General features: G+C 64.3%; 1 protein-coding gene across 2 annotated transcripts in view; it reads left to right on the top strand.

Annotated features, from left to right (window-relative positions):
- SVIL (supervillin) overlaps window positions 1-13,703 on the top strand; it is a 70,580-nt gene extending 56,877 nt beyond the window's left edge. For both annotated transcript variants that reach the window (XM_060192499.1, XM_060192498.1), the window contains 16 exons: window positions 265-420; window positions 824-960; window positions 1,349-1,496; window positions 2,093-2,238; window positions 3,974-4,149; window positions 5,344-5,488; window positions 6,208-6,484; window positions 8,087-8,238; window positions 8,378-8,483; window positions 8,737-8,944; window positions 9,363-9,496; window positions 10,276-10,431; window positions 11,740-11,883; window positions 12,055-12,179; window positions 12,699-12,854; window positions 12,939-13,703. In XM_060192499.1, the coding sequence (XP_060048482.1) occupies window positions 265-420; window positions 824-960; window positions 1,349-1,496; window positions 2,093-2,238; window positions 3,974-4,149; window positions 5,344-5,488; window positions 6,208-6,484; window positions 8,087-8,238; window positions 8,378-8,483; window positions 8,737-8,944; window positions 9,363-9,496; window positions 10,276-10,431; window positions 11,740-11,883; window positions 12,055-12,179; window positions 12,699-12,854; window positions 12,939-13,025 (2,453 nt within the window). In that variant the 3' untranslated portion in view covers window positions 13,026-13,703. The remainder of the gene's footprint in view (window positions 1-264; window positions 421-823; window positions 961-1,348; window positions 1,497-2,092; window positions 2,239-3,973; window positions 4,150-5,343; window positions 5,489-6,207; window positions 6,485-8,086; window positions 8,239-8,377; window positions 8,484-8,736; window positions 8,945-9,362; window positions 9,497-10,275; window positions 10,432-11,739; window positions 11,884-12,054; window positions 12,180-12,698; window positions 12,855-12,938) is intronic.
- Window positions 13,704-14,260: the final 557 nt, after the last annotated feature.

Here is a 14,260-nt window from a genome sequence, read left to right as displayed (position 1 = left end):
CGGAGTGGGCAGTAGGCCTGTCTCCCCCTCTGTCTCCTCGCCCCTCGCAGCCTCTCTGTCCCGTCTAACAAGCTGCGAAGGGGGATAGAAAGGGAGGGGGGGAGGGAGCCCTGGCGGACGGAGACAGACAGACAGACAGGGAGACTTGTCAGCCCCCCACCTCCTTTAGATTTTCGTTTTGTTCTTTTTCCCTCATGGCTGGGGGAGGGGGAGCGTCCAGGCCGGGCGCTGACCCGCTGACCCCGTCCCCCGTCCCCCGCGCAGCGACCTCTGGCTCCAGCTTCTCGGAGGTGACCCTGGCCGGCCTGGCCAGCAAGGAAAACTTCAGCCGCGTGAGTCTGCGCAGCGTGGACCTGACTCAGCAGCACTGCAACAACAGCGCCCTGCCCCACCGGCCCCTCATGCTGCTGCAGGTCAAAGGTCAGGGGCCGGCCCACCACGGGGAGGGAGGCAGGGTGCTCCCTGGGCCCTCGGAGCCCCAGACCCCGAGGATGGCCTCAGCTCTGAGCCCACGGCCCCCGCCCGGCGGTCACCGCTGCGGTGGCTTCCTGTCCCCAGCTTGTCACCTCTGGGGAGCTGGAGGCCAGGGGCCGGTGGGGGGGGAGAGGAGGGGTCCTGGGGCGCCCAGGGCCTCAGCTCCTCACCTCCTGAGGTGGCTCACAGCCTCCCAGGCAGTCCCAGTCCTGGGGGCCCCTTCTTGCTGAGAGTGGGGGAGCCCTGGCCAGCGAGGGGGCGGGGGTGGGAGGACGCTGCAGCCCTGGGCCTGGCTTAGGGGGACGGGGACCCTCAGCCGGCCCCCAGAGCCTGACCCCGCGCCCCCCAGGGAGGAGACACGTGCAGACGCGCCTGGTGGAGCCCCGGGCGTCCTCCCTCAACAGCGGGGACTGCTTCCTGCTGCTGACACCTCACTGCTGCTTCCTGTGGGTGGGGGAGTTCGCTAACATCATCGAGAAGGCCAAGGTGGGCGTCGGGCCCAGCGGCCAGTCCCCCCCCCACAGGACGGCTGCTGCCCCTCATGCCCAGGCTGCGGGCAGACCCCGGGTGGGTGGCGCTCGCCCCCAGTATGTCACTGTCCTGAGGCCTGTAGAGTCGGGGCCTGCACCCCATGTCCAGCGGCTCTGCCTACACACTGTGGGGGGGACCACGCTCCCCTCAGAGCTACTCGCCCAGGGACCCGCAGCTGCCCGGGCTGCTCCCCGGCTCTAAGGACCCTGCGGCTCTGCTCCTAGTGACCCTGCCCACCTCTAAGAGGCCGCATGTCCCCTCCCCATGGCCACCGCCATGCCCGCGCCCTCTGGACCTGCGACCTCAGCCGCCTGTCCTCACCGAGTGCCACCCACCCCCACAGGCCTCGGAGCTGGCCACGCTGATCCAGACCAAAAGGGAGCTGGGCTGCAGGGCTACCTACGTCCAGACCATTGAAGAAGGAATCAATACCCACACCCACGCGGCCAAGGACTTCTGGAAGCTTCTGGGGGGCCAGGCCAGCTACCAGTGTAAGCCCCTCTCCTGAACCTCCTGTCCCTCCTGTCCTGTCCCCTCCTTCCCCTCCTGTCACCCCTCCTGTTACCCCGTCCCTCATACCCTCCTGTCACCCTTCCTGTCACCCCTCCCATCACCTCCTGCCCCCTCCACCTGTCCGACTCTCCTGTCCCCTCCTGTCCCTTCTTGTCTCCTCCTGTGATCCCTCCTATCGCCCCATCCCTTTTCCCCTCTTGTGCCCCCCGTCCCCTCCTGTCCCCCTCCTGTCCCCCGTCCCCTCCCATCCTGTCCCCTATCCCCTCCCATCCCCTCTTGTCCCCATCCACTCCTGTCCTCTGTCCCCCGTCCCCTCTTGTCCCCCATCCCCTCCATCCCCTGTCCCCTCCTGTCCCCCCGTCCCCTCTCATCCTGTCCCCCATCCCCTCCCGTCCCCCTCCTGTCCCCCCATCCCCTCTCATCCTGTCCCCCATCCCCTCCCGTCCCCCTCCTGTCCCCCTCCTGTCCCCCCATCCCCTCCTGTCCCCTCCGTCCCCCGTCCCCTCCTGTCCCTTGTCCCCTCCCTCCACGGCAGCCTTTCCAGTGCAGACCCATCCCCCTGTCCTGTCCCCAGCCGCCGGAGACCCCCAGGAGGACGAGCTCTACGAAGCGGCCATCATAGAGACCAACTGCACCTACCGCCTGGTGGAGGACAAGCTTGTCCCCGACGAGGACTCCTGGGGCAAGATTCCCAAGTGCGCACTGCTACGGCCCGGGGAGGTAGGGCGCCCGCCCGCGACAGCCGCAACACCCTCCCCAGCCACACCCCAGAGCCAGCGCTGAGGGCCCACCCCCATCCAGGGCTGCTGCACAGAGCCCACCTGTGCCGTAGGGTCCGTCCTCCTCCTCCATCCATCCATCCGTCCACCCATCCATGCATCCATCCACCTCAAGCTGGGGAGAGAGAACCAGAGGCCCCTCGGGCAGACGACTATGCTAGGGATCAACTTGGGACCACAGGCTCCAGAGTCCTGCACTTCAGCCACTAGCCCCCTTCCAGGCCACCCCTTCATTTAAAACATACTTCATCCATTGGCTAAAGATAGAAACTGAGAGAGAAGGGAGAGAGAGGGAGAGAGACAGAGACACCCGCAGCCCTGCTTCACCACTCGGGAAGCTTCCCCCCTGCAGGTGGGGACTGGGGGCTCGAACCTGGGTCCTTGCACACTATAGTGTGTGCACTTTGTTGGGTGTGCCATTGCCTGACACTTTCTTGTCCTGTCATTCTTAATATTTATGTATTCATCCTTTTTAAAAAGTCATCTTTATTTATATATTGGAGAGAGACAGCCAGAAATCGAGAGGGGCGGGGGAGATAGAGAGGGAGAGAGACAGAGAGACACCTGCAGCCCTGCTTCACCACTCGGGAAGCTTCCCCCCTGCAGGTGGGGACCGGGGGCTCGAACCTGGGTCCTTGAGCACTGTAATGTGAGTGCTCAACCAGGTGGCCACCACCCGGCCCCTATGTATTTATTCTTATTATATAGGACAGAGAGAAGAAGAAAAGGGAAAAGAAGGGAGGGACAGATGGAGAGACAGAGAGACACCTGCAGCCCTGCTTCACCTCCTGCAGGTGAGGACCAAGGGCTCGAACCCGGGTCCCAGTACACAGCGACACCTGTGCTCACGTGGGAGCCGCTCCGCCTCCACCTTTCTAGCGGCTGTGTTTACACCTGTCGGCCATCTTGTCCATTTTAAATGCCAGGAAGGAGCCTGGACTTGGCGCTGAGTGGACCCCCGGGCCCTCGTCGTGCAGACAAGCTCCTCTCCTCTCCTCTCCTCTCCTCTCCTCTCCTCTCCTCTCCTCTCCTCTCCTCTCCTCTCCTCTCCTCTCCTCTCCTCTCCTCTCCTCTCCTCTCCTCTCCTCGGTGTTTTCCCCTTCTTTTTGCAAAACCCACGTGAGCTTGTAGTATTTAGTGGCCGTGCTGTGAGGAAGGCGCCTGCAGCCCTCAAGTGTCAGGATGACGGGCACACGCCTGCATCCCCTCTCACAGGACACGCTTTGCAGACTCTGGAGTGGCCTCGGCAGGGCTCGGGGTCACGAGGGAAGAAATGAAGGTGGATGACAGGAAAGTCACCAGCCCCACTGGGCAGAGACAAGTCCTCTTCCCGACACAAGATGAGGGAGCATGTGTCGGCGACGGTCACAGAGAGCCGGCCACGCTAGGGGGAGGGGAGTCTGGACAGGCAGTGGAGAGAGAGGTCAGGGGGACAGCACCCCGGGGACGTGGGCACTGGTGTGGCTTGGCACCCGTGAGCCCAGCCAGCGGGTGCCTGGAGCCCTGTGTGTGTCCCCAGGCAGGGCTGCGGTGCCCACAGGTGTGACCGGGCTGGGACTGAGCGGCTAAGTGAGCCGACCGCCCTGCCGTGTGTCTGCCCGCCCTGCCCAGGGGAGCACATGGGAGCCGGCCGCCCTCCCGGAGCCGACCGTCCTGCCGTGTGTCTGCCCGCCCAGGTCCTGGTGTTTGACTTTGGCAGCGAGGTGTACGTGTGGCATGGGAGAGAGGTCACCTTGGCACAGAGGAAAGTGGCCTTCCAGCTGGCTAAGCACCTGTGGAACGGAACCTTTGACTATGAGAACTGTGACATCAACCCGTTGGACCCTGGCGAGTGCAACCCACTGATTCCCAGGTGGGGGCTGCGGGCGTCCCCAGGCCCTGGCTCACTTCCTAACCTGTGGGAAAGGCCAGTAGCTGCCTTCCGGGAGGGGTCAGGGCTCCGTTCAAGTCTTGACTTGAGCAGCCGCCTGGAGGCTTAAACTGGGAGGCGGCCACAGCGGTGCAGCTTCCTTAGCCTGGAGCCGGGAGCCAGGCTGCTCTGTGGTGGGTGCAGAGAGGCTGGGTACCCAGGACAGTGTTGAGACCAGGGTCGCGACCTGGACGGGGCTTGCAGTGCACTGGAATTTTTATTTTTTATTTGACTTTTTAGATGATTTGTTGGATAGAGACAGCCAGAAATTGAAGGGGAAGAGACAGAGACAGAGAGAGACACCTGCAGCCCTGCTTCACCACTCATGAAGCTTCCCCGCTGCAGGTGGGGACCGAGGGCTTGAACCCGGGTCCTTGTGCGCTATGACACGTGCGCTCAACCAGGTGCCCCACCGCCCGGCCTAGAATGTCTTTCTGAGGAATTCCCCTCGTCTTTTATCCAGCACCACAGGCCACAGTCACAGTGACGCTCTACTCCCCTCTCTCTCTCTCCTTCTCCCTGTCCCCTGCTCCCACTCTCCCTCTCTTTCCTTCACCCTCTTTCCCTTCTTGTCCCCCTCTCCCTCTCTCCCTGTCCCTCTCTCCTCCTCTCCCTCTCTCTCTCCCTCTCTCCCACTCCCTCTCCTTATCCCTCTCCCACTCTCTCCCTCTTTCCCTCTCTCCCCCTTCTCCCTCTCTTCCTTTCTTTCGGTTCCCCTCCCCCCATCCTCTCTCATCAATAAACAAACATTTTTGGTGCACATTGGCTCACCTGCTGGGTGGTGTTCATGAGACACTTCCTGACAGAGCACCCCCTTCCTGGGGCCCTGCATCACCCATGGGTGTGGGGGTCGCACCCCTGGGTCCTAGAGAGCCTGACATGGCGGGTCTGTAAGCAGCAGGGCTGGCAGAAGGTGGCTCTGAGGAGGGCGGGGCAGGGTGGGCAGTGCCCAGGGCTCGGGGCTCAGGCTCCGGGGGCCAGTCTGCAAGGCCGGGCCAGCGGGACTCCACGCAGTGCACTGTGGGCCGGGACGCAGGCCCCAGACTCTGCACCTCACGCGGCGGGCAGTGGGCTGCTGCCGTGCCCAGTGCAGTGTGGGCCGGCTCTGCTCAGCCTGGCTTTCTGCCCCCCACACAGGAAAGGACAGGGCCGGCCAGACTGGGCAGTGTTCGGAAGACTGACCGAACACAACGAGACAATTCTGTTCAAAGAGAAGTTTCTGGACTGGACAGAGCTGAAGAGAGCCACGGAGAAGAGCCCCGGGGAGCTGGGCCAGCACAAGGTGTCCCCTTGGTCGTGGTGGGCGCCCGGGGCTGGTGTGGGTTCTGGGGGTGGCGAGGGACCCAGGGGCTGAGTTAGGGTCTTGGAGTGGCATAGGAGCCCAGGGCTGGTGTGGGAGCCCCCGGGGGCTTGGGAGGGGGCTGGCATGGGAGTCGTGGGTGCAGCGTGGGTCTCCAGGACTTGGTGTGTGAACACGAGTCTGGTGTGGGACCCTGGGAGCTGGCATGGGACCCTGGGGGCTGGCATGGGATCCTGGGGGCTGGTGTGGGACCCTGGGGGCTGGCATGGGATCGTGGGGCCTGGTGTGGGACCCTGGGGGCTGGTGTGGGATCCTGGGGCCTGGTGTGGGACCCTGGGGGCTGGTGTGGGACCCTGGGGGCTGTTGTGGGGCCTGGGGCTGGTTTGGGGTCCTGGGGGCTGGTGTGGGGTCCTGGGGGCTGGCGTGGGGCCTGGGGCTGGCATGGGACCCTGGGGGCTGGTGTGGGACCCTGGGGGCTGGTGTGGGACCCTGGGGACTGGTATTGGACTCTGGGGCTGGTGTGGGGCCTGGGGCTGCTGTGGGGTCCTAGGGCTTGCCCAGCACAAGGCAGCACCTCGGGCCTGGTTGGGGCCCCAGAGTGACTGTGGAGCAGGCACTGCCCACGCCGCAGGGCGGTCAGGGTGGGTGTGGGAGAGGAGCCCGCAGGCAGAGGAGCCCACGCCCCTCCCCCCGCCCCCCAGGAGGAGCCCCGGGCTGAGGTCAGGACCTGCAATGTGTCCCTCATGGTGGCAGCACCCTCGGCTGCTCCACGCATGGTGCTGGACGGCGTGGACGTGGGCCGGGGTTACGGGCTAGTGGAGGTGGAGGACCGCAGGCACATGGGCATCAGCAGCCTGGGTGTGGAAGTGTGGCACATCCTGGAGTTTGACTACAGCCGGCTGCCCCGCCAGAGCGTCGGCCAGTTCCATGAGGGGGACGCATACGTGGTCAAGTGGAAGTTCTTGGTGAGCACCGCAGGTTAGTGCACACCAGGGCGGCCACGGCCCCAGACCCACAGCCCCAGACCCAGTGCCCCAGATCCACTGCCCCAGACCCACGGCCCCAGATCCACTGCAACAGACCCAGTGTCCCAGACCCACAGCCCCAGACCCAGTGCCCCAGACCCACGGCCCAGACCCAGTGTCCCAGACCCAGTGTCCCAGACCCACGGCCCCAGACCCACTGCAACAGACCCAGTGTCACAGACCCACGGCCCCAGACCCACGGCCCAGACCCACAGCCCAGACCCACTGCAACAGACCCAGTGTCCCAGACCCAGTGTCCCAGACCCACGGCCCCAGACCCACTGCAACAGACCCAGTGTCCCAAACCCACAGCCCCAGACCCACAGCCCCAGACCCACTGCCCAGACCCACTGCAACAGACCCACAGCCCCAGACCCACTGCCCAGACCCACTGCAACAGACCCACAGCCCCAGACCCACTGCCCCAGACCCACGGCCCCAGATCCACTGCCTGAGACACAGTGCCCCCAGACCCACGGCCCCAGACCCACTGCCCCAGACCCAGTGCCCAGACCCACGGTCCCAGACCCCGTGCCCCAGACCCAGTGTCCCAGACCCACGGCCCCAGACCCACTGCCCCAGACCCAGTGCCCAGACCCAGTGCCCCAGACCCAGTGCCCAGACCCAGTGCCCCAGACCCAGTGCCCCAGACCCAGTGCCTCAGACCCAGTGCCCAGACCCACTGCCAAGACCCAGTGCCCCAGACCCACGGCCCCAGACCCAGTGCCCAGACCCACTGCCCAGACCCACTGCCCCAGACCCAGTGCCCAGACCCACGGACCCAGACCCAGTGCCCCAGATCCACTGCCCCAGATCCACTGCCCCAGACCCAGTGCCCCCAGACCCACGGCCCCAGACCCACTGCCCCAGAGATAGTGCACGGACCCACGGACCCAGACCCAGTGCCCCAGACCCACTGCCGAGACCCAGTGCCCCAGAACCAGTGCCCCAGATCCAGTGCCCCAGACCCAGTGCCCCAGACCCAGTGCCCCAGACCCAGTGCCCAGACCCAGTGCCCCAGACCCAGTGCCCCAGACCCACTGCCCCAGACCCAGTGCCCAGACCCACTGCCCCAGACCCAGTGCCCAGACCCACTGCCCCAGACCCAGTGCCCAGACCCACTGCCCCAGACCCAGTGCCCAGACCCAGTGCCCCAGACCCAGTGCCCAGACCCACTGCCCAGACCCAGTGCCCAGACCCACTGCCCCAGACCCACTGCCCAGACCCAGGGCCCCAGACCCACTGCCCAGACCCAGTGCCCCAGACCCAGTGCCCAGACCCAGTGCCCAGACCCAGGGCCCAGACCCATGGCCCCAGACCCAGTGCCCAGACCCAGTGCCCAGACCCAGGGCCCAGACCCATGGCCCCAGACCCAGTGTCCCAGACCCACTGCCCCAAGGCCCCACTGCCCCTGGGTCCTCACTGCCCCCCATTGTCCTGAGGCCTCCCCACACCCATCCAAGGACCCCACTGTCCCCACACCCCCAGCGCCCCTCTGCCCAGCTGTCCTCTGCCCGGCTCCATTGCTGACGGACCCCTGATGCCCGTTTGGCAGTGGGCAGCCGGCTGAAAGGCGAGCATGCAGCCCGGGCGGCAGGAAGGGAGAGGTGCGTCTACTTCTTCTGGCAGGGCCGCCACTCGACCGTGAGTGAGAAAGGGACCTCGGCCCTGATGACCGTGGAGCTGGACGAGGAGCGGGGGGCCCAGGTGAGCAGGGCGGGGCCGGCGGGGTGGGGAGGCACCCCTCCTCTGTGCCCCCTGCCCTGCCCATCCCTCCTCTGTGCCCCCTGCCCATCCCTCCTCTGTGCCCCCGGCCTGGCGGGCACTGACGCAGGCGTGTGTGCAGGTCCAGGTTCTACAAGGCAAAGAGCCCCCGTGCTTCCTGCAGTGCTTCCAGGGTGGCATGGTGGTGCATGCGGGCAGGCGCGAGGAGGAGGAGGAGAGCGCACAGGGTGAGTGCGGCCTAGTCATGGCCTGGTCCAGGCGCCCTGGGGGGCTGACCCCTGACCTTGACCCTGCCTTGACCTGACCCTGCTTTGACCCCTGATCCTGACCACGACCCCCGACCCCGCCTTGACCCCGATCCCGACCCTGACCCCCCACCCCGCCTTGACAGCCCCAGGCCGCTGCTGCCTCAGGAGGCCTGGGGGCTCCCTGCCAGGGTGGGCCCTGCCGCTGACGCCCGCCCTCCTGCCCCGTCCGCAGGTGAGTGGCGGCTGTACTGTGTGCGTGGGGAGGTGCCCGTGGAGGGCAGCCTGCTGGAAGTGGCCTGTCACTGCAGTAGCCTGCGCTCCCGGGCGGCCATGCTGCTGCTGCACGTGCTCAGGGCGCATGCCTACCTGTGGTTCGGCTGCAAGGCCCAGCCCCACACCAGGGCCGTGGGCAGGATGGCGGCCAGCAGGATGGTGGAGCAGTGAGTGCGGGGCAGGGGGAGCAGGGGGCAGTGGGCAGGGGCAGGGGGCCAGGGAGCGGTGGGGGGACGGACCCTGTGGGTAGGATGGTGGAGCAGTGAGTGCGGGGCAGGGGGGCAGCGGCAGGGGGAGGGCAGCAGGGGACAGGGACCCCGGGGACGGGACGAGAGGGCACAGAGGGGACATGGGGACCCAGCACTGGGGGCTACAACAGCTGGGGACAGGGTGCCCACTGCAGAGTGACCCTCACGGCCAGCAGACTGTCCCCGTCCCACGGAGTTGTTGTGCCAGCCGCAGGCGGGGCCGAGGATGTGCACGGTGTCCCGTACCTCCCTCCTGTGCCGTCCGTCCGTCTGTCCGTCCGTCTGTCCGTCCATCTGTCCCCTCCTGCGGGCGCCCCTGACCGGCCTCCCCCCGCAGGTGTCCCCTGGAGGCTGGGCTGCACAGCAGCAGCGAGGTGGCCGTGCAGGAGTGTGAGGAGGGCTCCGAGCCCCCGGGCTTCTGGGACGCGCTGGGCCGCAGGGACCGGAAGGCCTATGACTGCATGCTGCAAGGTGAGAGGCCCCGTAGAGGTGCCCTGAGATGGTGTGGGGCTGCCGGTGCCGCGGGGCGGGGGCCGGGCGCGAGGGCAGGCAGGGGGGACACCAAGTCGGATGCTGGGTGGCAGTGACCCGGGAGCCAGGCTGCGGGGGGACGTGGCGCCAGGTGGGCACCTGGCTGAGCGGCGGGTCACACTCATTCAGTGCTCACAGCTCGGCACAAGGACCCGGGTTCGAGCCCCCACCCCAACCTGCAGGGGGAGGCTTCAGGGGTGGTGGAGCAGGGCTGCAAGGGTCTCTGTCTCCATCTCTCCTCTCCTCTCAATTTCTGTCTGTCCTAGCGAGTTTAATAACAACAACAATAGTAATAATAATAAGGGAGTATTTTAACTATGCTTGGGTCCTCCTGCTCACAGCACCGGACTGAGTGTTGGCACCACATGTCAACAGTGCCTGTTTCCAGGTGACAGGAAGCTCAGCATGTCCCCTGACTCCCTGTCAGCTAAGGGGCGGCTTCTCTCTCAGGATGTCCCCTGTCCCCTGACTCCCTGTCAGCTAAGGGGCAGCTTCTCTCTCAGCACGTGCCCTGCACATCTAGTGAGACGCTCATCCCCTCAGGACAGTGTCCCCCAGGCCGAGGGTCTGCGCGGAAGTTGCCTCTCCAGATGTTTCTCCCTGCCCGGGGCTGAGAGCCGGGCTCCGGTCTGGTTTCCTCTCGCTCTGCATCTCCATGTCTGCTGACCTCGGGTGCCCCACGCGCCCGACTGCCTTCAGCTCTGCCCCTTCTCCCACAGACCCCGGGAGCTTCAGCTTCACGCCCCGCCTGTTCATCCTCAGTAGCTCCTCCGGAGACTTCTCTGCCACAGAGTTCACGTACCCCGCGCGGGACCCGTCTGTGGTCGCCTCCATGCCCTTCCTGCAGGAGGACCTGTACAGCGCCCCGCAGCCAGGTGCGCGGCCCTGCTGGCCCTTCCCGCTGGCCCCAGGTCACTCCCTGCTCCCACATCCTCACTCTGCCGCGGGGCTCCCTTGGCTCTATGTTTGGGGGGGCAATGGTGTCACTCTCTCTCCTCTTCCGACCAGGCAGGGCCGGGCTCAGGGAGGGTCTCCGTGGCGTCACTGGGAGCCGGCCCTGTGCCACCCCCTCGCCACCCCCTCCCCGGCTTAGCTCTGTGGGGGCCTGAGGTGACACCCTGTCCTGACTGGACCTTGGCTCCCCTCCCCACACCCCACCACACCCGGGATGCGGAGGCGAGGCTCTGAGCACCCTGCCTCTTCTGGAGGCCCTCCCTGGTTTAATGCCAGCAGGACTGAGGGCCATGGAGACCCTCCACGTGCCCCTGGGTGCAGCTGCAGGCCCCCCCACTCACACATACATGCCCACACATGTACATGCTCTCACATATATGCTCACACACATGCTCATACATGCATGCACGTGCACACATGCTCACATGCTCAGGCACACATGGTCGCACATGTGCTCATGCACATGTTTACATGCATGTACGTTCTCACACAATACTTGCTCACACACATACATGCCCGTACGTGTACATGTTCTCACACAAACATGTACATCCTCACACAATACCTGTTCACACATGTACATGTTCACACATGTATATGCTTTCACAGTACATGCTCACACACTTACATGCACACACATGTGAATGGACATACACATATCTGCTCATACACCCACACACATACATGCTCACACATGTACATGCTCTCACACATATGTTCATACAATACTGCCGCACATGTACATTCTCATACAATACCTGCTCACACATGTACATATTCACATAGTACATGCTCACATACCTGCTCACACGTTTATCTGCTCTCACACATACATCCTCTCACACAGGTACATGCTCACACATGCTCACGCATGTACATGCTCACACATATGCTCACAAACCTGCTCAGTGCCCACACAATACACTGCTACACATGCATGCCTACACATGTGCACAATACTCGTGCACACCGACATGTGTGCTCACACATGTACAATGCATACGCACATAGACAAATCCTCGTGTGTACATGTGCACAACACACACCCGCACTCATGCGTACAGTGCGCATGCAGCTCACACATGCATGATCACACGTGTACACATGCGGACTCACACCCAGTGTACACGAGGTCATGTACACACACACACACACACACACACACACACACACACACACACACGTGCGCGGGCCTGGAGGGGCCCTGTCCTGACGGCCGTCCCCCGCAGCGCTGTTCCTGGTGGACAACCACCACGAGGTGTACCTGTGGCAGGGCTGGTGGCCCAAGGACGACGAGATCCCGGGCTCCGCTTGCATCCGCTGGGCGTCCGACCGCAAGAGCGCCATGGAGACCGTGCTGCAGTACTGCCGAGGTGGGTCCCACCCTGGGGGCCCTGGGGGGCGCCGGGCGTGGGCACGCAGGGCCATGCCACAGCGCCAGGCTCCCGGCCCCAGACTGTCTCTAAGCACGAGGAGACCTCCAGAGGAGGGAGATGGAGGGCCCCGGGGGCCCCAGCCGTCCTGACGTCTGTCCCTGGCCACAGGGAAGCACCTCAAGAAGCCGCCCCCCAAGTCCTACCTTATCCACGCGGGCCTGGAGCCCCTGACCTTCACCAACATGTTCCCCAGCTGGGAGCACCGTGAAGACATCGCAGAGATCTCAGAAATGGTGAGCCTGCCACCCTGGGGTAGACTAGACGGGGAGGGGGGGAGGGGGGAGAAGAAAGGAGAGAGAGGGAGAGGGAGAGAGGGAGAGGGAGAGGGAGGGGAGAGAGAGGGAGAGGGAGGGAGTGAGGGAGGGAGAGGGAGAGGGAGGAGAGAGGGAGAGAGAGGGAGAGATAGAGCGGGAGGAGAGAGAGGGAGAGAGAGAGGGAGAGAGGGAGGGAAAGAGAAAGAGAGAGAGGGAGAGGGAGGGGAGAGAGAGAGGGAGAGATAGAGAGGGAGAGGGAGAGATAGAGAGGGAGAGAGAGATAGAGAGGGAGAGGGAGAGAGAGAGGGAGAGATAGACAGGGAGAGAGGGAGGGGAGAGAGGGAGAGATAGGGAGAGAGGGAGGGGAGAGAGAGGGAGAGGGAGGGGAGAGAGGGAGAGGGAGGGAGAGAGGGAGAGATAAAGAGGGAGGGGAGAGAGAGAGGGAGGGAGAGAGGGGTCTGGGTGCAGGGCTCAAGCTGCCTGCCGCTTGCTCTCCAGGACATGGAGGCATCCAGCCAGATCACGCTGGTGGAACACGTGTTGGCTAAGCTGTGCCAGACCGTGTACCCACTGGCCAAGCTCCTGGCACGGCCGCTGCCCGAGGGCGTGGACCCCCTGAAGCTGGAGCTGTACCTGAGCGACCAGGACTTCCAGGTAGGGCCGTGCGGGGCTGGGGGCGGGGGCGGTCGGGGGTTCTGCCCTGCCGGCCCTGCGCTCAGCCCCGCCCGCCCCCCCCAGTTGGCGCTGGACATGACGCGGGCGGAGTACGACGCGCTGCCCCCCTGGAAGCAGGCCGACCTGAAGAAGAGTAAGGGGCTCTTCTGAGCCACAGCTGCCCGCCGGTCACCCCCAGCGGTCACCCACCCCAGCCCGCCACCATCCACCTCGCCTTGCCCCCACCCGCCCAGCGCGGGCCCAGACTGGCCTCCCCACCGGTGTTTTTAAAGATCCGTCTTCTCATGAATTTCCCGACACCGAGCTCCGAGCTCTGTTGTGTGAACGTGGAGACCGGGGCCGGCTCTGCAGACCCCCACCCACGCCCCCCACCCCAGCCCCACGGCCGTCCCCACCGCCCCCACTCCATGCCTCTGTTTTGAAGCGATTCTCTTTACAGAGTGTTATTTTGATAGTTTGTGGATTCTGAAATATATATATTTATATAAACACCATATAAAACAAATATTATTTAACAAGCAAAGCTGTACCATTCACTGTGGAAACCCTCCCTCCTGGGGTTCCGGGCCAGGAGGAGACGGGGAGCAGCCAGAGATGCTTGGGGGCCCCGCCCGGCCCGGACGGCGTGTGGTGCTGCCGCTGGCGCCGTGTGAGCAGAGCAGTCGCCCGCCCAGTGCCTTGACTTCCTGTACAGTGTGTGTGAGGGCGTCTCGGAGCTCCGTCCACGGCAGAAACGAGAGCGTCTCCGCATCTGGTGCCAGCTGTGGAAACACAACATGGTTTGCACAAAACGTTTCCCAAATAAAAGCTTTGGAATCAACACCGTGATGGGTCGCTTCCAGTTGGCTTTCTTTCTTTTCTTGTCTTTTTTTTTGCCTCCAGGGTTATCACCGTGGCCCAGCACAGCACCACAAATCCACTGCTCCTGTGGCCATTTTTCTCACTTTATTGAACAGGACAGAGAGAAATTGAGGGGAGGGGGAGACAGAGAGACAGAGAGAGACACCCGCAGACCTGCTTCACCACTTGTGAAGCTTCCCCCCTACAGCTGGGGAGCCAGGGGCTCGAACCCAGCTCCTTGCTCAGGCCCTTGAACTTCACACGATGTGCGCTTAACCTGCTGCGCCACCGCCCGGCCCCCTTGAGTTGAATTTCTAGCATGTTCCTCTCTGGGGAAACGATTGAGAACTAAACTGGTGTGACATTTCGCCACAGGACGGCCACTGCTCGGACCTTCCATTCAGGGCGGTTTTCCAGAGGGTGGAGGTCCTGACAGGCCCTCAGCTGGGACCGGGCAGCACCCAGGAAGCGCCTGGACTGGATTCAGTGTGGGTGTCACGCAGGAGGGACTCCGTACCCTCACTGTCCCCGCAGCCGAGTGTGGG

The sequence above is a fragment of the Erinaceus europaeus genome, chromosome 6 (genome assembly GCF_950295315.1).
Source record: "Erinaceus europaeus chromosome 6, mEriEur2.1, whole genome shotgun sequence".
NCBI lineage: Eukaryota > Metazoa > Chordata > Mammalia > Eulipotyphla > Erinaceidae > Erinaceus > Erinaceus europaeus.
Note: the sequence above shows the minus strand (reverse complement) of the source record. Positions and strands in the feature narration are given on the sequence as shown.